The sequence below is a fragment of the Falco naumanni genome, chromosome 4, assembly GCF_017639655.2.
Source record: "Falco naumanni isolate bFalNau1 chromosome 4, bFalNau1.pat, whole genome shotgun sequence".
In the NCBI taxonomy this organism is placed as follows: Eukaryota; Metazoa; Chordata; class Aves; order Falconiformes; family Falconidae; genus Falco; species Falco naumanni.
The window spans coordinates 111478026-111501735 of NC_054057.1; the positions used below are offsets into that span (position 1 = coordinate 111478026).

General features: G+C 42.6%; 1 protein-coding gene across 4 annotated transcripts; it reads left to right on the forward strand.

Annotated features, from left to right (window-relative positions):
* Positions 1 to 1197: 1197 nt before the first annotated feature.
* Positions 1198 to 23636, forward strand: SHISA5 (shisa family member 5). Of its 4 annotated transcripts, none has more exons than XM_040593144.1 (6): positions 1198 to 1320; positions 3499 to 3667; positions 4052 to 4126; positions 17434 to 17549; positions 18596 to 18811; positions 20412 to 23636. In XM_040593144.1, exons 1-6 carry the CDS (start codon positions 1269 to 1271, stop codon positions 20489 to 20491), a joined length of 708 nt encoding a protein of 235 aa, XP_040449078.1. In that variant the 5' UTR covers positions 1198 to 1268; the 3' UTR covers positions 20492 to 23636. The 4 variants fall into 4 exon arrangements, with proteins under 4 accessions (XP_040449078.1, XP_040449080.1, XP_040449079.1 ...); XM_040593146.1 differs by lacking the exon at positions 1198 to 1320 and adding an exon at positions 1627 to 1748; XM_040593142.1 differs by lacking the exon at positions 1198 to 1320 and adding an exon at positions 2040 to 2208.
* Positions 23637 to 23710: the final 74 nt, after the last annotated feature.

The following is a 23710-nucleotide window of genomic DNA, read 5'->3' on the forward strand; positions in this document are numbered from 1 at the left end:
CTCACTCTCCCCACAGCGGGATGGGGGAGACAATCGGAAGAGTAAAGATAAAAAAAGTCGTGGGTTGAGATAACGACAGTTTAATAGGTCAAGCAAAAGCCACGCACGCAAGCAAAGCAAACCAAAGTATTAATTCACTACTTTCCACGGGCAGGCAGGTGTTCAGTCATCTCCAGGAAAGCTGGGCTCCATCACATGTAACGGTTACTTGGGAAGACAAATGCCATAATGCCAAATGTCCCCCCCTTCCTTCTTCTTTTTCCCCAGCTTATATACTGAGCATGACATCATATGGTATGGAATACCTCTTTGGCTAGTTTGGCTCAGCTGTCCTGGCTGTGTCCCCTCCCAGTTTCCCCTGCCCCTTCAGCCCTCTGGCTGGCAGGCCCCAAGAAACTGAAAAGTCCTTGACTTAGTACAAACACTACCTAGCAACAACCAAAAACATCAGCCTGTTATCAACATTGTTCTCACACCAAATCCAGAACACAGCACTGCACCAGCTGCTAAGAAGAAAATTAACCCGGACAGGGTTAATTAACAGGACAAGAGGAAATGGCCTCAAGCTGCTCCAGGGGAGGTTTAGATGGGATGTTAGGAAAAAATTCTTCACAGAAAAGGTGGTCAAGCATGGGAACAGGCTGCCCAGGGAGGTGGTGGAGTCACCGTCCCTGGAGGTGTTTAAAAGACACACAGTGCTGAGGGACATGGTTTAGTGACGGACTTGGCAGTCCTGCAATAACAGTTGGCCTTGATGATCTCAAAAGTCAGAATCTAAATGATTCTGAGTTTCTAAAAAGGATTTTGTGGCTTCTACTGCAAGAAGGAACCCTTCAGTTAGCAGAGAGCAGACATGCTGGGGAGCTGGGGAATGCCCTTTGGCTACCGGGCCAGCGCTGTGCAGAGGTTCCAGCTGAGGAGCCATCTTGACAGCAGAGAGCTGGGTGAGGACATGGCAGGGATGTGAGTGGAGGGCACCGGCCTCGCAGCAGGCCTCATCCGAGACCCAAACGCAGCAGCCCTGGGCTCACCCCCACACAGCCCAGGGTGACGCTCTATGGCCGCTCCCCAGGAGCCACCGGCCGCCTCAGCGCTTTCCCGCCCTTTGCGTCCCCCACGCGCCGCCCTGCCCTTCCCCGCCCCTCCCCTGCCCGCCCCGCCCCGCCCCCCGCCCTGCCCGCTGCTCCGCCCGCGGCCGCGAGGCGCCGCCCAGGGGTGCCGGAGTCCCGGCGGGCCGCCCGCCCGCCCCGGGGGAAGCAGCGGTGGGCATGGCGACGTGGCGGGGCGCTCTCGGTCTCCTCTGCCTGCTGCTGGCAGCCGGTGAGTGCGGGAGGCGGCTGAGGGGCAGGGGATGCCGGGGGTGGACAGCGAGGGCGTCGCCGGCCCTCAAGGAGTATTGGCGGGCTGCGGCGGCTCCTGCCGGCCTCCTCCGTGGCCGAGGCTGCTCCCCCCGGGGACGCCCTGCCGAACCCCCGGCATGGGGGAGCCCCGGCTTTGAGCAGAGACCCCTCAGCTCAGCTCCTGCCCACGTTGGGGCTGGGGCCCGTGGTTTTGCGAGGTCCGTGGGCGCGGGCGGGAGGAACCCACAGCTGAACAGCGGCTTTTTGCCGTGTGGGCACACTAGCGAAAAGTGGAGCGGAAAGGAAATCTCGTTGTGATACGGGCGTGTTGTCCGACGGCAGCAGTAGGTGCCTCAGCATCGACTCTGTGGACCCACCTCATGAACGCTGTCTACCGGCAAACCCAAGGTGAGACTGTTGGGGGAGAAACGTACCACAAAGCCGCTGCTGGTCGTTCTTGATGCATCCCTTTAAAAATCTTCACTTTTACGCCCCCAGCATGGAAAACTTCAGCCTTTTAGGGCAAGATAATGTAAATACTTAGGTGTTAAGTGATGATACTGCACAAGCGGCACTGCTTATATTGACTCATTTGATAACTGAGTTCATACATAGCCATCACATGCTAACATTGGTAACTTGGTTTTTTTCAGCTGCCCTATGTGTAACTATTCTGTTTAAAGGATGGAGGATGTGGGCTTCCCCAACTTTGTCATGTGATGTGAAAAAGCAGATGTGAAAAAGCAGATGTGATCATAGGACTTAGCAAGTGAAGTCTCTGAAATGGTGGAACGCTCTTGATACTGTATGCATCAGTGGCATCACATTATCGGGTGGATCAAATTCTTCACAGACATGTGCAGGGAAGGTGAATGTGATCTTTAGTGGATATGCAAGAGGACATGTAACTTGGTCCGAGTAGTAAAGGATCACAGTTTGTCTGAGGGCTACGCTAAAGCATGGTTGAAATGGTAAAGAGTTTTATCTGTAAGTACTTTGAAGGGCAAGCACCAGGAAAAGGGTTCTTTGAGGTGGCTCACAGCGATTTTTTTTCAAATGGCGCAATCAGTTTAAATACTCCAGGAAGTACCCCTTACTTATCTTCTGAAGGAATGTGATTTGTTGTCTTTGCCTCATCTTGTTTGCTTTCTCTGAGCAATTACACCTGAAGTAATTTGAGCTTCTCAGAGTGTTGTTTAGGGGCAAAATATCAGGGTATGTCTTGCTAATGTAGTATGTGATAATGTGATAGGAAGGAAAATGAGGAATAGAAACCAACTGAATGCAGCATTTATCACTGAAAACTGTGATGATACTCTTGCTAAAGCTTTTTCTTGGGAAGCACTTTTTATTTAAGCTTTGAGAAGTATTTTTATGTGGCAGTTGGAAGCTTTTTAATGTGCTGTTCTTATGTTGCAGTCATTTAGGCTTGAGAGAGAAAACAAGCTGGTATGTTAAGGAATGCGCCAACCCAGTGCAATGATGAAAAGCATGGGATATCCCCTAAGAAATCCATCCTAGTGCGTGAACATCGCCATTTCCTTACCATGGTATCTGTACTAGTTGAAGCTTGCAGTAGGAGGACAGCACTTAACTGATTTTAGTCCTAGGAATCTCTGTTCTATGACATCTCTATTTTATGCCATGGGTTAACTGGATTAGGATTTTCCATAAAGTAAACAAAGCAACAGGTAGAGACAACCAAGTCACATAGAAATCTAAACCCATGGTGAATGTGGTTGTGTTGCATCTGTTGCATCAAGTCAAATACCTAAAGGGTCTTAGGGTTTGTGTGGGATTTTTTATGTATCTGGCTGGTCGCATTGCTCTTTGAGTCTTTACAGTAATTTAGTAGCCACTAGCAGGTGTAGTGAAGAGAGTGTCACCAGACAGAGCATCTTTAAAGTGTATTTGCATGCAGTTTAGTCCTTTTTGTGTGTGTGGACAGTCAGGAAGAGCTACTTGATGAAGGTGAGATACTCTGTGTGGGGGAGTAAGTATTTGCCTTTGCTGTACTCCAAAGGAAATAACTGATTTGTAGGACCTAATGAAAAAAGTTGAAAAATTTAAATGTCAGCCTAAGTGTGGTCAGTATGAGAAAGAGACGTTCTGTGATTAATTCTTTAGTTACTAACTATTGGATTTTAACTTTTTTCAGTTTTGGGTGAGGATTGTCAGGCATATATTGATCATCATGGCAAGGCACACCCTGCAAAATCCTGTCCCAACTTCTGCTGTGGAGATTGCGTGCATCAATACTGTTGCTCTAATGCCTTCTTAAAATTTGATGAAGAACAACAATTTCAGTGTTACCTGCTTGATGGAAGGTATGAGGCAAACCGAATATATACAGCACATTCTAATTCTATCACTGGATGACAAAAATACAGTTTGACCGTTAAAAAATTACAATGGGACCTTTCAGCTCTACATCTGGCTTGATCAGGGATCTATGCTAATGCATGTTAATTTACCTGTTAAATGGGAACATTGAGGTGAACAAATCGATGTATGTACTGGTCTGTGTTTTTTGAGCATTGCCAAATATTTTTACCCTATTTAATTTTCCTTTGAGGATGACAAAATTAATCTCTCTTTTTATTGGATATTACCTTTCATAAACATCTGGACTTTCTTTATATAAAAAAGAATATATAATAAAATAACCTAAGTCATAAATTCAATTTTTGAGATTAATTCTTTTACTACAGGACCTCTGGCTCAAGCAACGTAAATTATATGCAGTTTTTTTCGGACCCTGATTATTACATTTCTTCTGGCCCCAGGTAAGCTCTGCAAAATCTCAGCTTTTGAAGTGATACTTACTTAGAGGTTCTTCATTGTGTTATCAGTATGTGCTGGTAGAATATGTAAACAGAAATACATCTTTGTGCGTTAGGAATGTGTTGCACTCAAACTCCATGTATGTGTCATGATACTTGAAGTAGGAGTGGGAGGAAGAGGTTAGGTCGTGACAATTGCTGTGCTTAATAGTTCATGCTGTTACTCCTGGACGGGAGGTTGTCTGTCAGCAAAGCATTAGCACATGTGTGCTTGGTAACTCTTAGGTACTGACAGCTGAAGTCCATAGCTGCTCAGTAAGAGAAGGTGCTTCTGTTTGAAGCATCTCCGTGCTTTTTAGCATCTTTTGCACTTTACTTTTTATCAGTGCGTCTTGTGCTCTTTCAACCTCGGGCAAAATGAATTATTTTAAATCTGTGCGTTGCGCTGGTGATCGCAAGAGTCCTGCAGTAAAACGTTTCTACTCTTCGTGTCGTGGAAGACTACAGAGAGGACAGGGGTTAGTTCTGAGCCGGGAAGCTGTGACCGCTGTGTGTTTGCCCGGTGAACGCCGGCGGGGCTGGCGGAGGGGCGGTAGTGCCGCAGGCGGCCGGCGGGAGGCGCTGCGCGCACGGCGGGGCCACGCCGCCCGCCCCGGCGGAAGGTGCGCGGGAGCCCCCGGCCGTGGCTGCGGCGCCCTTTAAGGGGCGGGGGCGGGGAGAGGGCGGGGCGCCGCGGGGCGGGGGTGGGGCCTGGCGGCAGGCGCGGGGCGAGCGGCGGCGGCGGCGAGCATGGGGTAAGCGGGCGCGGCGGAGCGGAGCGGGGCGGGAGGGGCCTCGCCGTGCGGCTGTGGCAGGCGCGGCCGCCCGGGCCGGGCCGGGTCGGGTCTCCCGCCTGGCGACTCGGTAGCCTTCAGCGGGCGGAGCCGTGGCGGCGGCGCCCCCACCTCCCGGGAACGGCGTGGTGCGGCGGATGCTCGGGGCCGTGCTGGGTCTGGCGTAGCCGAGTGGAGCCGCCCGGGTTGCGCAACCTACAGCTGCATCTTTCCGCGGCCGGTGCGCGGGGCAGGCGGTCTGGCCAGGGGCACCGGGGGCCGCGCTGCCGGGCTGGTGCACGCCAGCGCATCGATGCGAGGAGCGTAAATGAATGTCTTGGATCCTTGATCCCTCTTGACCCGATAGCGTTCCTCGAGGAAAGGGTCGGTGTACGCGCTGCCCTGGCGGAGGGATGCCCCGCTTTGCTAGGCTGATGGAGCTGCCTTACGTATCGTATCGTCACATGCGTGGTTCGAGTGCCGCAGGTGTGAGCCTCATCTTGCAGTCATCGTTCGCTCTTGTTGCATTTTTGGTAGAAAGATATGAGAAAAATCCTTCCATTTCCCACCTTTGCAGCTGCAGAGATACTGAATCTGCTGGAGTAATAAGGTTTAAATGTGAAGAATGTAGTAAATACGGGCTTTTCCATGCCAACAAGTATAGTTATTTAAAAGCGTAGAAAATGAAAGAATATAGTCTTTAAAAAAAAAACCAAAACCAACAACCAAACAAAACAACCCCCTACACAACTGCTAAAGGAATTGTAAGCAAGGCCTGCAGTCCACGAAGGTGCGTTTGTAAATGACAGAAAACATTAAATAAACAGCAGCTAGGTTGCCTTAATTATCTTTCTTTTTAATATTTCACCTTGAGAAAAGGGGGGAGGCTGTTTGGTTTTTTCCACCCCTTCAATTGCATTACAACTTTGAAAAATTAGTGTTGTGCAAAGGCCTAGACTTAACATTGAGCTTAACTTTCTGGTAGGCAATTTTAATTTTAATAGAAAGAGGGTAATTATTCACAGAAATACTGCCCTTGAAAAGCCACCCGGATGTGACTCCAGAGGAAAACCACATCCCAGAACTTTCCAAACTGACTAATGACTAAGTGCCCAATTTAGGGTGTTTCAGCATTGGGAACTGAAGTGAGTCGGCCTTTCTGTGACTGCAGTCAGTGGGACACCAAGTATATCTCAGTTTCATTACAGTTTGCCCAGGTGTTTTTGTGGTGTGTGGGGTTTTGTTTTGGGTTGGGTTGGGTTTTTTTTAACCAAGCAGTAAGCTCTGTTCTTTCTGGAATAGTAGTCCCTGGTTTGTGCCTGCAAGGTATACTCAACCTTATTGCTCCATGCCAATTTCTTTTTTAAAAGACAAGTTTTACATTGCTTCATGATGCTCGACCGTGTTTATTTAATACTGTGTGGAGAGGGGGGCTGATGTCAGTTGAGATACTTCTTTGTATCTCCAGCGAGATGAGCGTAGTCCTTAAGCAGTTTATAATGGGAGGAGAGGCAGTGAAGGGCAGCTTCCTTTAGTGCCCTGTTCTTGTGAGTTGTGAATGCTGCTTTTGAGCTGCCCTTCAAAAGGAGGAGGTGATGCTTTGTTTCCTGGCATTAGAGGTCAGAAAGCATTTAGTTCCTCATTCTTGCATTGGGCTTACTCCTAGATCAAGTTACCACTCTGGCACATTGTTCATAAATCCTGGCTTTTTAACCTAATTTTACCTCTCTGAGGGCTTGTCACAAACGGCACATGGACTTGCCACTGGGCAGAGTGAGCTGGGGTGTCTCTTCTCCCTCCTTGGAAAACCTGCCACAATTAGTTTCTGGTCTGTGGACAGTGCTAGGGAAGGGTCTAGCTGAGTTTTTAGTGTACTTTTGCTTCCCCCCCGGTTATTCTGTAGTCTGCTGCAGAAGTGCAAGGAAAGCACCAGTTTTTAGTAGGTTTCTTTTTATTAGTATACTTTAATGTTACTGTCTTTCATTATTTAATATTGAGTATCAGGTGCTGTTGTGGCAGATGTGCAGGGCACTTTGGGCAACCCTATTAAGCATAGTTCACAGTGCGGGCAGTTCATATCCTGTAATCTTCTTTTGGATGTTTCAAAGAATAAATTACATTGCTTTCGAGTGTCTTTTTTGCTTCCCAGAGCACTGCATTTGGAAACAAATGTAAGCATTTTTTGAAAAGTATAAAGGTCAGCGTTAACTCGGATTCAGTCGTTTTCCATTGTTGATCAATCCTTAAAGATCATTCGGAGCTTTTAAATCAGAGCATTGGTATAGGTTTCATACCACTGAACATGTTAAATTTTGCCACCATTTTTCCTTGCTTGCAAGATGACCATATGCAATTTCTGCTGCTAGTGAGTGCATTGTAGCAAGGATTTACTACTGGAAGGTGTTTCACTTTATCTTTTCCCCTCTTAATTTGATTACTGAATTTTCCCCTGTTCTGGGTTCAAAGATTGATCATGAGTAGTAAGGTTAATTTAGTTGTTCTTCCCCTTTCATTCTGCAGTACACAATACTGTTGCTTTAAGAAACTGCACAAAAAGCACAGCACAGATTCACTGGAACAGCAGTTGTCATAATTTGCACCGGTTACATGGTTATTTAGCCTTGGTATGCCAATTTTCCAATAGTGACCCTTACTGGAAAAGGAAATTAGATGACTTGCATCCACCATTCAACTAATTGTGAAATATTTGAGTGTTTAAGGAGGTGGAGCAATTCAGAACATCTGTATCAGAGTTACAGAAGAAAATAATGTAATTGGGGCAGCTGCTATCAGTCTTTCTAAACAGGAATAAAACTTCAAATTGTCTTTGTTAATTGGACTCTGTCTCTGAATTAACTTCTGCCTTGGAAGTTACAGCAGATTGTGTAACAGATACAGTAATGCTTAAGAAAAGGCTCTTCGTCCTTCCGTGATGAGAAGAGGGAGGCGGGATGACAGTCTTCCTGGAAAGCCTTGGCTGGCAGAGACAGAACAGCCTTGTTAGACTGGGATACGCTCATTTAAGTTTTGTCATGGGCTGATCAGTGTGTTGTCTTGGACCTCGTTATCCTTTTCTGAAATGGGGAACATCCATGTCATTCTGCCTGCCTTTGATTGATATGCAGCATCTGCAATAGTCTGCTACATGCATAAGTTGGCAGTAAATTTCTAACTGTGGAAGATACGATTATCCTAATTTGCTGTCTCTCGATTTAGATGTTTTCAAGCTTATGTTTTCTCCACAGACAAGGTGAAAATTGCTGTGGTGCAAACTGTACTCCATTTCTCTTCCTGCTCCTCCTCCTCTCCTGTCGTTATCAGGGACTTCAGTTTACACTTCATGGTGTGTTTGGATGCGCCAGCATCTGCAGTAGGTTGTCAATGATAAGAAAATAAATTATGAAGATTAGTCCTTGGAAAAGAACTTACAGAAAAGTAAATTTCTTTAAGCAGTCTCTTTAACAAGCAGAGATTGTCTTTTCCAGTACTGGTCCTTACTATTTTCTGTAATAAAAGAGTCAAAGTGCATACAGAGCCTGTTCTGTGAGGCTTGCAGTCAGACACAGGCTAATCTCAGCAAGGAATGTAAGCCTCTTGTCTAGAAACAATTGAGATTTGGATTTGAAGCTATTTAATTTTTTTCTTTGCTTTTTACTAGCCTGAAAACTAAATAGAACCTCATACAACTTGTAACTTGCATTAAAAAGAGTGTTTGGGTTTGTGTTCACTGTATTAGCAGTAAAGAAGCTGCTTAAAGCTGACAAAGCAGTTTTGAGTTGCCACTAATGAATTCTTAGTTGCCTGCTTCAGGCAGTAGGCTTAATGCTCATGCAGGTTCATTTACTCTGAAACCAACATGGAAGGAGAGATTGAAAAATGCTCTTCTGGCTCAAGAGACAGATGTGCATGGTTGGGTTAGTGTGCTCTTCTAACTACAGAAGGCTGTTTCATGGCGAAAAACCCCCAAGACAATCAGGCCTAAACATGCAAAGACACGGTAAGATTAATCGCTTGGATTATGTTCAGTAGTAAATTTTTCTGTGGGTGTGTACTCCATTGACTCTGTGTACTTGGGAGGGTAGAGTGTTTCCTCTCCTAACCCTGGGGCTTTGCTGTGCCTCTACACGGTGTAACTCTGGAAACAGCACATTTTTAACATACAGGTTGACTCTCTCCAGAGCTTGTCAAAGCAGCCACAGGCAGGGTAACCCTCAGAGAAGGGTCCTGTAACCCAAGAAACGGAGAATCCCTCCTTGAAAACATGGTTAAAAGACCGTGATTGTTATTTAGGTAGGATCTGTGAAAGTTTGAGCATGTGCACTCCAAAGGTAGCTCTGAACTGCCATTTCTTATACTTCTGTAAAACAGCCATAGCCTGAGGTGTAGCCAAATGTATTTGTGATAGATTGGTAGATGTATTATGGGAGGAGAAGAACAGATGTGTTGTTAGAGGAGGAGGAGAAAGTCCTTACATTGCTTAGCCTTTTAAAACTGCAGTTGTAAGGTCTTCTGTGAAGTCAACAAATTAGTTTAATTTCAGGGAATTAGCGATCATGCAAAGATAGCTCTTTTGATGAAGTCTGTTTTTTATTAAAAACATTTTATACCATTAATTTTAATGGGATATTCCTCTCTGTTGACTAGCATGATCTCTGATTCTCAATTCCACTGAGAAGTAAACTTAAAAACCTCTTATCTTTTTTGTGTTGTGGAAGGCACTAGTCATGAAAGTAACTTTTGTGCTTTTTTTTTTTTTTAATGAAGGTCTCATTAATGATGAATACCATTTAAAAGGAGAAGTAGTGGTTGGCCAGATGTGACCTCTGCTGAAGAGGTCTGTTCTTATTTGTGCAGTGTTAGACTTTCCTTGATGATCCACGTTGTGCTGCATGAGTAATACTTCTGCAGGAAGGGAGGGGGGCTGAGGCGGCATGTCAGTTCACAGTAGTATAGGGTAATTAATTTACCTAATTTAAACTTTGTTCCTGCCTGAACATTGTGTTTCTAACTTTTATATGTGTGACGACATACAAGTAATGTGGATAAAGAAAAAAGTGTGTTTCTCGTAACAGCTGGGTTATATTGTAAGAAAAGCTGGTGGGCGTAACCTAGTCTAAACTTCCTTTGACTGCAGTTTCAGTGTCTTTGGGAAGTCACAGACTGTGATGCAATTTGCCAGAATAAAAAAAATTAAAAAAATTTTATTTAAAACTTTATAACTCTTTATCCAAGCTAGTTTCTAGTTAGTTGCTTAAATCTGCTTTCCAGAATTAGTATGGTATTGTGGCAGTGGCAAACTCATAGTATTGCACTTGTTTACGTGGGGAAAACTTTCTGTGGTACTTAATATTTTTTTTTATTAAATTTGTTGTATTAATTCAGTTAATCATTTCAGAAAAAATCCTCCCATTGCCTTTACGTTAGTCCTAAATTTTAATTAGGGTGGGAGGTTACATCCTGTATCATTGGACCGGGATCCTAATGGTAGTAGGACAGGAACTGAATCACTTTGCCTTAAATATCTGTAATGTATCTATATTTTCTTTTTTGCCAGTAAAAGCAAATTTTAAATTTATTGTCTGTAGAAGCAAATGTCTTATTGTGGTTTTATCCTGAGGGTCCAATAGACGTGTCTGAAATTGTCTTGTGACCTGCATGAAGCTGCAGTGTTAATTCTTGTACTGTTGATGAAAGACTTTAGTCCCTCTGAATGCAGCTCTGACTTTTCCCTTTGTTATGTGTGTGTTATTAAGGTACCAGTTACTTATAGAAATTATTCTCAGCTATACAAAGTGTATAATAGCAGCCCACAAAGTGTACAATAGTAGATTTCCTGGGAAACTTTCCTGGAAAATTGTATTTTTAGTATGTGTTACGAAGGGATTTATGTACTAAATATATCTATTTACAAGTGAACTGTTTATAGACCAAGAGATGCTTATATGCATGTTCCATAATAACCTGCTGGATCTGGGCATCGGATGTCTGAGTAAAACCACAAACTGCAGGAAGTTCCCTCCCTGCTACTTTTTCATACGGGCTGTTTAAGAACTTGTGCTAAACCTGTTACGTGTTACTAGGGAAAAAAATAAATTGATAACTTAGTGTCTTTCAAAAAAGTAGTAATTAGGTTTACTTCTAGTAGGTCTTTGTGTATGAAAGTAGAGTTTATTATTTTGGGCTCAAAGTAACCCACATCAGCTTCCTATTTGAACAAATAGAAAAAGGACCCATTTAGTATGGATTTAGCAAACTTCTCAAAAGACTCTTGCATTCTTATTTTCTAGAATGCTTTTGCAGTTGCAGGGCTCCTTGGCTTTTGATGGCATCGCTGTTGCTCCAGTAAGCCAGAGCTGGCTCGGCTGATGCTGAGGGTGCTGGGGTGGGCTTAGCTGGCTCTGGGCGGGTGCAGGTCGGGGTTGCCCGGACAGCAGGTTGGCAGAGGTGTATCGGAGATTGTGTCAGGGGGTTCCTGCAGTGGACTTCCCTCCTTATGAGTACCCGGAAAGAACTGTGGAAATCTGTGAATAAGTTTGTGGGTTTCAGTGGCAGTTCATCGGTGTTCATGCTCTAGAGCAGTTTAGCGGTTTACGGTTAGTGATGACTTGAGCTGCTACTGCACTGGCGGGTTAGCCAAAATGAGGTGAAACCATTTTCATCACTTTAAGGAACTGTATGCGGGCAAGACCCTTGTGAAAGACACTCAACTGTTAACTTGAGTTAGCTTTTTGTCTGAAAGATCAATGCAGACATCAGTTCTGGTCCACACCTTGCTGTATTGTGTAGCTTAGAAAGTTACTTAGACGTTGCTTAAACCTGCCAGTGTGATGAAACTATCAACACTTCATAATTTTGAAACTGTGCTATTTAAGCTGCCTGTTGGGCACCACAGGAGTCACTGGGTCCTTGCTCAGACACTTGTAGAGATCTTGTGTCAGAGGGGTGGGCGCTGGGTGAGATGGCTGGAGCAGGCTGTGGCTGGCACCAGCAATTAGCCTGATTGCCCCTGGACTGTGAGGCTTTATTCTATGGTGTATGTTTTGATTATCCCCATGTGCTGAAGCTCCTGTGGTCCGAAACCCAGCTGTGCTAAAATAGTCAGTCTATCAAGTGTTAAAGTCATCCCGATGTTTTCCTGTGAGTATTACACAGAAAGCAAACTCCTGCGAGGTTAATAGTAAATGGAGGGGGTTTTGAGTCTCCAGCAAAGTGGTTCTCGTGGTTTGAATCTTTGTGCTAAAGCATCAACCTGAGGAAGCATGTTGTTGGTAATGTTGTAAAAAACTATTCCTCTGAAAGACTTTTGGGAAGTCATGTTCCTTTTTCTTTAAAAAAAGAAAAGCTTTTCCTTTATTTTCCTACTACGCTTTAGAGGCAGTATGTGGCACTGTATGGCTGTGACTGAAGTGTTGGACTTCAGAAAGCATCTCAGTCTGGTGGCTTGTTTGGTCATGCTCTGTACCCGAGTCAGGGCAAGTCTGAACATTTACCATTCTGTCATGTTTCTGGGAACAATGGAGTAGTAGAGAATATGTGTATACTCAATTTATTTAGACTTTTAGGAACAACCTAAATTATCTTAAGATTTTCCAGACCACCCTGTGTTACAACCATAACTCAGTATTTGTAAATGCTTGTTTTTAAAAGCAGCTGTGCTTTTGAAAAGGACCCTGCCAACATATTTCTTGAATCATGGAACAAATCTTGGAATAGATTAAAACTTGCGAAATAAATAGGCTGCTTAAACTAATTTTGCAGAACTAGGTGGTCTTGTTGTGGTTCATTTGGATGTTTTTTAATTTTAAAGACAAGATTTTTGCAGTGTGTCCCATTGCCATAAATGCATGGATATGTAAAAACTTTCTTTACAGCCTGGGTTATGAAATGTTGCCAACTTAAGTGATTCAAAGTATTATGGAGGTTTAAAAACATGTTGCTGGAACTGAAACTTGGATATTTTAAAAGGCCTTGAATACACTCAAAGCATTTTACTTTCTTTTTTTCCACTTGACAGTGTTTAAGTTGGAGATCTCAGATATAAACAACTGCCTTGAGAATTAAATTCTACAAATAGTACTGTTTAGATCCCTGTTTTGATTCTCACATTTTAGTGTGTCCGTTGTGTCTCGTTCAGTACCAAAAGGGGTAAAACAGGCACTAATCGCCTAGCTCCCTTTATGTGAACTGGTACGTATTTTGAATAATTAGACGTATTTTGAATAATTAGACGTATTTTGAATAATTAGGCGGCTTTAAAGGTGAGTCTGTTAAGATATGCTCGTTACACACACAATTTAGGGCTTTCCAAAGGAGAGAGAATTGGGGTAGAAGTGGAATAGGGCAAGGAAGGAGAGAGGTGGTGGTAGGGAAGTGCAGGGAGTTGTCTCTTCATACTTTCCCATGGATTTTATGAGAAGTTGCAGATCATTGTTCCTGCAGTAAAACTGCTGTTAGGTTTGACTTTGTTTTCTATTAAATTACTGGCAGAGTTTAGCTTTTATGTGAAGAGAAAGAAGCAGGAAATGGCAGTGGATGAGCTCAAGCTGTTTATAACAGTGTGTGCTTTATTTAAAGACTATGGTATATGTAATGTGGGAATCCGGAAACCAGTGTTGAAACTCTGATGCCAGCAGAGCATTATGGTCTGGTGCAGTGGCCACCCTGATCTCTGCCCTCCGAAGTTTGTTTACAGAATGCAGGGGGTAAGGTGTGGTTTTTGGCTTGAGTTTTGGTGGGGTTTTTTTGTGGTTTTTTTTTTTCCCCTTGGTTAACCATTCAGGGGAAGAATCTTAAGTTACAAACCCTATTCTGGTCTTTCATTTATGTATAATGCTAACAGTTGGTAATTACATTGCCATTTAATGTGAATATATTTTTTTCCAAATCCTTTCAGAGTCTTTTTTAGACAAACTGATCAAGTGAAAGCAATTAAATGAAGCAATAGTTGGGGTATAAGTTTTCTGGAGGTAACGCACTGCAAGAGCGTCTTTATATGGTATCTGGAATATTTTGTCTCCTGAAGCTTAGATGGTTCACAAAGTATGCTGAGCACCATTCCAGCCTTGTTTGAGTAACATCTCTTCATGGTAGACTTCCTGCAGTTTTTTCAATAGTTGTACTAGTGGGATATTACTGCACGTTCAAAACTGCTCAGGGCAGTACTCCTTGGGCAGTGAAAGGACAGGCATTATCATGATAGTAAGGTAGTGCTTGAGCATTCAGATATTCCAAAAGAGTATTGCTAGTTTTGATTATCAATAACAATAGTTAGGGAAAAAAATATTTTTTAAGAGCTCCAGTACTGAAAGCTGGTGTTGATGCTGCAAGTTGTAAGTTCGTAGCACTGGTTTGTTTTCTGTAAATCTCACGCTACTTCTGCTGTTTCAAGACACTAGTCTGCGTGAGCCCAAGCACTGGCAGGAAAGTTACCCTTCTGCTGTGAAGTAGGTGATAAAAATGCCTGCAGTAATCCGGTTGCGTACACTCCTTAGAAATCTCCAGGAAGAACTAACTCATGTCTGTTATTTCACTTACTGGACTCTTAAGGCTTGTAATTTTGGTCTGTAGTAATCACACAGTATTTCAGCAGGTAGAACTGAATCACAGTGTTTACACACGCAGAGAACCTCACCTTAAAGTGGGTATACCTGACACACCTGTACTTTAAATATGTGTATTTAGCTCTTTAAAACATGTATGCAAAATGTCATCGTGCTGTGGTTGTGTCATTTTAGCAAACATACAGACAAATGCTGAAAATGCGTGGGGTGTTTCTGACAACTTGGTGAAAATAAGGATATGGTGGGGTTTTTCCCCTGAGCTTTGCTTTTGTCGCTTTCCTCATTAGAGGTAGTAACTATGCAATGAGATACATGCTTCAGTGAGCAGAAAACTCGTATCAAAAATAAGCAAATGCAGCCCATGCTTCAGTCTGACCAATGTTTTATCTGTTGGTGGCCAGCTTGGCTGCAGACGGGCTTGTGCTGTTTTCTCCCTTGTCGTATCAGAACTGAATTTGGTCGTGAAAGATAAGGGCTCTCTGCCAGTTTCCTGCTGTGCAGGTTTGTTTATGAGTAGATGTTTCTCCACTTTGTCTGTTTTCTCCATTTCCTAGGTTTCTTTGACTTTCCCCCGCACCCCCTAGCTTTTGCTAAGGAGGTTCACTGTGGAAGTGAAGAATTTTAGTTGTCTGTCAGGCCTAATCTCTTTTCTTGACACAAGAATGTCTTACCATAGTTCTCTAGCAAAAATGTTGTTGGGTTGGTGGTTTTTTTTCCCATTCTTTACTGGGGAAAAAGCCCAAGGAAGAACCTAGAAGACTCTTCTCTTTGTTGTCTTTGCTAATGTTGCTTGGTAATGATTGACTGTAATGGAAATGTTCCCATTTCTGCATGAAAAAAAGCTCTCTCACTAGGGAAGTTAACAAGAGCAAGGAAAATGCTATTGGCACGCCACAAGTAGCAGTAATTGTAGTTAACGTTTGCTGTCAGGTGTCCATAGTTGGTCACAGGCATTCATGCTGTTTCTCGTGAACATTGCAATCAAGGTGGCTAAGTCTAATGTATGGATCCACTGTGCACAATTACCTTTTTCTTCTCCAGTGTATATATGAATTTATGTAATGAGCACTTAGTAAGCACCCTGTGTAATTCATCTAAATTCCATAGGTCAGTCTTAAATCTAATTCATTTCTGCATACGCATGTATTCAGCCTGTGTTTTCAAAGTCATCTGATTTATGTTTGTTGTTGGCCGCGCGGACGGGAGGCAGCCTGTGTTTCAGGATGTGGCGTCATTGTGCATGTTTTATCTCCACCCACTTGAAATTGCATTTGTGTCTTCCTTTTTATACCAGGCTTGAAAGAAATGGGATTTTTGGATGGAGACGAGCAGGCTGTGAACTTACTGTGCTGAAATGAAATTAATGCTTGTGAGGATGGAGGAAGCGCTTGAAAGCAGCATGCTTAGGAATGCCTTTACACGGGCAAGTCAGCGTATGAAAAATGTTACCTTAAGGTGCAAATAAATGGAACAAAGCATTCATGTGTCTTCAAGTTTTGCAGCTGTGTTGCAGTCAGCATTTTGCTGCCCTGGCAGTGTTTCTGACATGGTTTCTGTGACTTCAGGGGGCTGCAGCTGTTCCTGCTTCCTGTTTTACGTGGAAATGCTTAGGTGCAGTCACTATAGGCAATCCACAATATTGGAGTTAGTACCTGAGGAGTAAATCTGTAGCGTTACGCTTCATACTTCACAAAATCAGCGCACAACTTAAATGCAGTTAGATAAAATTGTTGCTCAGATTCCTGAAAGAGATTTGATCCAGGCTTTTTCTTCTAGCTGTTGCAGAAGCAGAATAAAACTGATGGAAACTCTCTTAAGGGGAAAAAAAGCATTTCAAATTGAACCTGTTTCATTTATCAGTGCTTCAGTGCCACCTCACTGAGGCTTAAGTTGCTCTAGGAGACTGAGGTGAAGCCTTCCAAATTTGGACTAGGGATAGAGCACTTTACATTTTCTTAGTGATTTAACCTTCCTGTGTGGTTGATACTCAAAAACGTTTTCATATTCGATGGCTGTTTGGTAGCCAAGCAAAAAGTGCTGGAGGTTCTAGAGATGTGTCACTTTGTTTAGAGCTGTTAACAGGAAACTGAGCAGGAAAAAACTAGGGAGTTCTGTAGCCAAGATCTCTAGGAAGAAGCAAAAACAGGATGGATGTAAAACCAGCTCTCCACTTGTTATTTTAGAGCTTCTTGTTCATTAAAACTGACTTCCTCTAATTGTTCCCCCAACTGATGCATGGTGCATTTTTTTAAGAAATAAAAATGCTGGAGACTGGCTTCTATGGAACAAGTGCTTTAGTGATTTCAAGGCAGTAGGAAACAGATCATGTGAATTAACACTAAAAAGGCAATTGTCACTTGGTGTGTAATGCTTTACAGTGATACTTTCTCTTCCCTTTGTGGTAAACAGAACTTAAAACCCATCAGCTTTGGAAGCCTTACGTCTGCCTCCATCATTTGTTGCTCATCACAGAGGTTACAGAGGTTAAAGCTGGTGTAATTTTTGGCTTTCCTGTACTAGGTTTTGGTGGTTTGGGCAGTGTTTCTGTCTCCCACAATGTAGCGTAACATACTTGCTGTTGCAGTAAAGTTGTCAGAATTTCAGGTCTTCCGAACCGTGCAAACGTGGCTTCTGAAACAACTGTTCACAAATGCCGAGGAACCTGCCGAGAATCTGCAGCATGGAGAGGTGTGCTCAGTACAGAGGTTGCTGCAGGATGGGGCCTGGGAGGCCTTACGAGTGTGCGAAGGACTTGCTGTCACCCCCAAAGTCTGGGGTCCCTCGTTTTGGCTTGCCTGTCTGCGTGTTCAGAGCAGTCAAGTACTGCTTGGAAAATTAAGTTATCAAACTTGTGTAGCAATGTGTTTGCTACAAAGATGGAAGAGGAATAAATTTGTGTGAAAGACTCTTACTACTTCTGGTGGTATCTTTCTTGCAGTTTTGGAACCCTTATTGCGATTGGAGTTGCTGTTTGTGGAGTGATTGTAGTTACTATTATTCTGTGCCTCACCTGTTCGTGTTGCTGTTTGTATAAAGCATGTCGAAAACCACGGCGTAAGTACCTGTATATTTATTTTCTTTTTCATGTCTTTGAATGAGACCTTCCCCCCCCCAAGAAGATTGTGTTCCTATGAAAGGAAAGGAAAGGAAAGCCTTACCTCTCTGCTGCAGAAGTTGAAATACCTTAACATTAAAAATAAGCATTTAAGCTGGTTCAGGATGTGAAGTTGCAGAGAGATATTTTGGAATATTTTCTAAGCATTTAGAAGTTCCCTTTCCCCACCCCAATGTGGGGAGTTTGAGGGGTGTGTTTTCTTCTTTGAGGTAAGCAGGCAATAGGATTAAATTTTAAATTTTTCCTAGTCTCTTAAACATATACCTGAAAAATACGCCAAAGGCCCAGGACTGCAACAGTGCGATCTTGAGCAAAGTCTAGAATTGTAGCATAAAGTGGAAGAATATCTCAAAGAAATTACTGCAGTTCGTTAGAAAGTGTTAGCGCTCCCTTATTTCTATAAGAGATCGAACCAACGATCCACCATCAGCTCCTACGAAAATGAATGACATAATGTGGATTTTTCTTTTCTGACTTATTTGAAGAAAGATGTCCGAACACATGTATGTATTAGTGTATAGACAATGTACAAAAGGAAACTCATTTGGGCAGTCGTGGTAGGAAGCTCCTTGCCTAAGAAAGGAGATCTTTATCACCTTAATCTTTAAAAAGCAAGTAACATTTAAAAATATGCAGTTTTTCCAGTCTTACACTAAACTATAGGTGACTTGGCTGCAGGGTTGAGTTCCTGGGTTTTGAGGAGTCGGAGAAAAAAATTCTTTGCTCTTTGTGTTGAGGAGCAAGGAGATAAGTTGGCTGCTGTCCCAGTACATGAAGGCTCACGTTACTACTGGGATCACTGGAAGGGTATTTAGAGGCATACATTTAGTTCTAAATCTTTTGTGGAGCTTCAAAAGGAAATTACTCAGATCTTGAAGTGCGAAATTGATCTTAAGAGACGATGTTTTTTACATTACTGTTGTTGGCTGCCCCAGGTGATCTAGAACCACCCAGCACTAACCGTGTTTCTTTTGCTTGTTTGTAGCTGTTGTGACCACCACTTCCACGACAGTGGTTCAGGCTCCCTACCCCCAACAACAGGGAGTGCCACCCAGCTACCCAGTAGCCCCATATCAAGGATATCAGCCTGTGGCTATCCAGCCGCAGCCAGGAATGCCGGTAGCACCGTACCCTACGCAGTATCCTCCCCCTTATCCCATGCAGCCATCGGGACCCCCAGCTTATCATGAAACGGTGGCAGGTAAGGCGGGGCTGAGTGTTTCTTCATCTCTTAAATAGCCAGACACAGTTGCTTTGGAGCCAGTCTTGTATTATTTACATTTAACGTTTTCTATGACTATATGTACATGTAAACTAATCCTGTAACACACTAGTTATGCTGTAATAGGCCCTTGCTGAAATCTCCCCGTCACCATTTCTGTGTTAAGCGTTGCAAGAGGAGGTGTAGCTGGAACTGTATCGGCAAAGTTGGGTGGTATGTGGGACTCTCAGTGGATCCAGTAGAATGTTTTACTAAATCAACTGAAATTTCATATTAAAATCAAAGTCTGATTAACATACATATCGTAGTTGGGTGTTTCTACATACCCTTTCTAATCTGATATTTGCTATATGTTTCAATCTATACACAGATGACATTTTCTAGTAGTTCATCACCGTACTTAGAGAATACCAAGTCTCTGATCAACTTCAGACAAGTTTGTGGATGACTAGCAGTTAGAATTAGCAGAATCTTTTTTTCTTCTGCTTTCCCTCTTTCACAGCATTGTTTTCATGCCACTTTACTATAAACTCTGAAGAAGTTTACAACAATAAAACCCTGTGGGTTTTATGGGATTACCCCAAACTGCTTTGGCTTCATCTGTATCATGTGAGGGAGCTAATAACCTAGTCATCGTGCTTCTCTTACTCTCTGTGTTTCTGAAACTGTTGCTGCTTTGTTAGTTCTTAGAATACTTTTTTTCTGGGAAAATCTTGAAGCACTTTCCGTGTTGCCAGCTGAGAATGCCTCAAAATGGGAGCGCTTTCCTGTATTTCTCTTGTCTATTAACCAAGGGGCAGTCTCTTAATTAGGTCACATGCAAGTGAGAGAATACCTGCTCTGTCACACAGGAGGCAAACCCACTTGCCTTACAAGATCAGCAAAGATAACCACACCGAACGGTTCTGGGATCCGATCAGGTGCTGTGTTATTTGAACTAACCTGTGCCATTTGACAGACCTGAAAATGAGTATGCCGCTTGAGAGCAGCTTGTCTCAGAGTACTGAGAAATAAGGGTATCTTCTGAGTGGTATATATCCAGTATAGACGTCAAACTCCTTAATACATTCGGTAGCGGCAGGATACTTTTTTCCCTTTAATTTTTTAACTAACTCTGTGACACTTACCAGGAAAGCGTTTTCCCTGAAGGAATCCTAAGATGGTTTCTCTAAACCTTGTTCTTTTGTCTAGCAGTTTGTTTTCACTTCTTGGCATACTATCAGGTATTTTCTGTTCTTGGTGCATTTCTGACTTCCACTGCCTTTTTGGACCAGATCTGTTCCTTTTTTTTGGACTGTGTTCTCCCCTGAAGGCTAACCATGTGCTTGTGGCTGCCACAATGCAGATGTACACTTAAACATAAAAAATAAAGAACAATCCACAAGAACAAAGGTTTTTGTTATCTTAGTTTTGAAATGTGGGTGGCTTTATGTGTTAGCACAAACTGTTCACAAAACCGATTAAGATGCTAGGTAAGTCGAACCTCTTAACTGTGTGCTCAGAACAGAAGTTGCCATTATACGTGTAAAATTCTCAGTGTAAATTTCACAAATCTTTTTTCTGTGTTTTGCTTTCGCAGCTGGTGCTGGAGCACCTTACCCAATCAGCCAGCCCCCTTACAACCCTGCCTATGTGGATCCTCAGAAGCCCACCTATTGAAAAGATCTTCTACTATGCTTCCGCATACAAAACTTTTTAAAGTATAATTTGTGCTGTTTGCACCGTGCAACTGTAGTATATTTTTCTGGAAGACAGCAATCTTTTTGTCTAAGTAAAGTGAAAGTTAATTCAGTATCTTTTTTAAATGCTTTTGAGTACGAGGAAGGAGTATTTTTCTTGTGTAAGTTGTTAATTTATACCTCAAGCAAATACAAAAGGAGATTTTGTTCTATATACAATGAGAAAAGCGTGAAGGAGTACTTCAGAAATAAGAACCACAATAACATTTGCTGTGCAATAATTTTGAAAGGAATGGGTTAACGTGAGCATTATCAAACATCCAAAGCTGTGGCAGTCTTTTGCACAGTATTAAAACATAAAAACTTAATCTCTGAGAAACTACCTGATACATGTTTTGTATGTTCTGCCTGTTCTGAAGCTACTATTGTTAGGTAAACTACAATATAATACATTTCATTTACCATTCAAAAGGGAATTTTCCTTTTTTTAAACACATTTGCCTTCAGTAAGGGATAGCAAACTATGTTTAGTTGTCTTCGGACTAGTTGCATTTCTCTGTGCTAAATAACACGAGTTGATAATTTCCTTTTCTTTCCCATTTTTAAGGCTGAAAAATGGTGCCTTCATGGGGTGTTTTCTCAGGCCATTTTACTTTATAGCTAGAAATTAACAACAAAATCAAACTCTCTGCCACTTAGTAGAACAAGCAGATCAAAAGCTGAAAAGCTGAGAATTCTTCATAAAGGTTATTGGACAAGTATTTGTTGTCCAAGTGTTATTGGACAAACTTAATAAAACGTGTTGTTGATGACTTTGGAAGAAAAATTAGCACCTTGCTCATATGCGAAGCAGAAGTCCCTGCCAGTGTTCAGTCCTGCCTCATCATCATAGGGAAGGAATTTATTTTACAGGAGAGATGGGATGTCAGAAATAGGTTGGGATTTTTAAATGCTTAGGGTTTGGCACTGTTTGTCTCTAGTGGGAACTGTAGACGGCAGGAACCTAGGAATGATAGATCTTTATAAACTCAGTCTGCATTTGAATAATAATATGCAGAGGGGGCTAAGAAATCCCAGCCCAACACACAGTAGATATTAAACCTCACTTTTGTCTTCAACATTCCCATAAAGCTGAGCAGAGAATGAGAAGTCAGGGAAAGGAGGAGTGGTAGGATTTGATCGCAGGGAGGTAATGCATTTTCAAGAAGGTAGTGCTCGCTGTCATGAAATATCTTGAGACATCCTCATGACTGTTACCAGTGTTTGCAGGGCTTTTGGTTCTGTAGCCTTGTACTGATCAGCCATGATCTTTTAAGTGTCCTCTACAATTCTGTCTTTTCTAACATCAAAATACAATTTGTTATGCCTCAGCAGAGCTCTCTCGTCTGTTGTATGTGTCACTGTGGCATAGTTAGTGAAATAATTATGACATATCTCATACCCTTGTTCTACTTTTTTTAGGGAGGCCTTTAAGCCATTTGTCTTGTGGTTCTGCATTTGGGGTATATTGCTGTTTGCAAAACATTGGTGGTGGCATTGTTTTACCTCACGATGGATGGAAACTGCTGCTGTCAAAGGCAGTCTTTTTTTTTTTTTCCTGATTTTTAAGTCTGTTTCAGGGTTATTCCGATTCTTTTTTTCAAGAAAGTCTTCAGGGCATTTCAGCAGAAACTTGTAGAAAGCTTTTAGCATTGGGATTCAACAACCTGTGGCCCTCTGGTACACCTCGAGAATGCTGAAGTTAATGCACGAAAGGGGGCCAAGAGGCACTGACAGGCCGTGCGTACCCTGTGGCTGTGTGTTCCTCCTCTTCCCTGCCTTGTAAACGGAGAAACTGGGCAATGCTTCATTATACTGGTAGGAGTTACGTGACAACAAATAAAAATGCACAGTGTCTCCTGTATGGAGGATGAAGTGTTTCCCCAGAAACCTGGAAATTTTATGCATGGAAGGGCAGCGAAGAGCTGCAGAGTAATTCCCTTGCTATATATAGACCCTACCCCTGTGTGTGTTCATATGGAAGGAGGACTGTCGCAGCGCCTGTATTAGCCGCCTGCCTGGATGGAGTCTGGCCGGTGCGATGCAGCCAGCGAGCCCAGCTGCCATGCAGCACTGGGAGCACAGGTACAGTGTTCTAGTGTTGGGCTTCGTGAGGCTGTTACTCTGCACTGCTTTTCCTTTTCTCCATCGTACATGACAAAGCATGCAGTTCGTGGCAGTGTTGGTAGGGTTATGTTTTGGTTATGAGAGGAAAATCTGCAATTTCGTGAGAAGCTGGCTCAGTCATCTGCCATCATCCCTAAGGAAAAGATAGTAGGAAAGTGAAGGGGCAACAATAACAGGTCCCAAAATCTGAAGTTTTGGTGTAGATGTTGTACAGACCAAATAAATTGTCCTGAATACCACTGTATGTGGAGTGTTGGGAGGAGATAAGGGATGGGGTTAAGGAGCCTGAAAATTTACACCTTTCCTTCAGTGAATGTATGCTAACGATAACTATATGGAAGTGAAGAGATGAATCGTTAATATACAAGGAACTACTTCAGTAGTAGTAGTACTACTTCAGTTACAAAACTCACTGAAAGAAGAGAAAGTGTTCCACTTCATAACTGGAGCACTTAATCAGATTTTTTTCCTTAGTGTATTAATCATCGTTCACAGTAAGGCATAGGACCGGGTTTTATTTGGTTGTTGCCATGCAACTGGTTGAAACTTGTTTTCATGTAGTTAAGAGAATGGGATGGTTATAGAAAAGATGGAGAAGTTGACCCATAAACTTCTAGTTTAAGCACTGCTGATGTGTCAGTCCAAGTAGGTGTTGCCTTCATAACAAACTAGTTATCCACAGTGCCGTAGGGGAGAGGGAATGGAATTAAAATTTTAAACATTGAAAGAGTATTTGTTAATTTTTTTTTTTAATTCCGGAGGTGCTTTTGTTTTAGAAATGTTCTGTGAAATTAAATACAGTAGAATGTTCTGTTGTGCTGAATTGACTAGATAATCATCGTTGATTTTATTACATACTCTAACCTAGCTTTGTATGTTGTTTGTAGTTTAAACGTAAGTATTGAAAAGAAATGGCATAAACTCTATGCACCTTTGTAATAAATGCAGTGTTTGAAGTATATGCTACCAGTCTTGTTTTCTGAGCCTCAATCTGACTGTTACTTAGGAGTGTAACTGCAAAGCTGCATTTTCC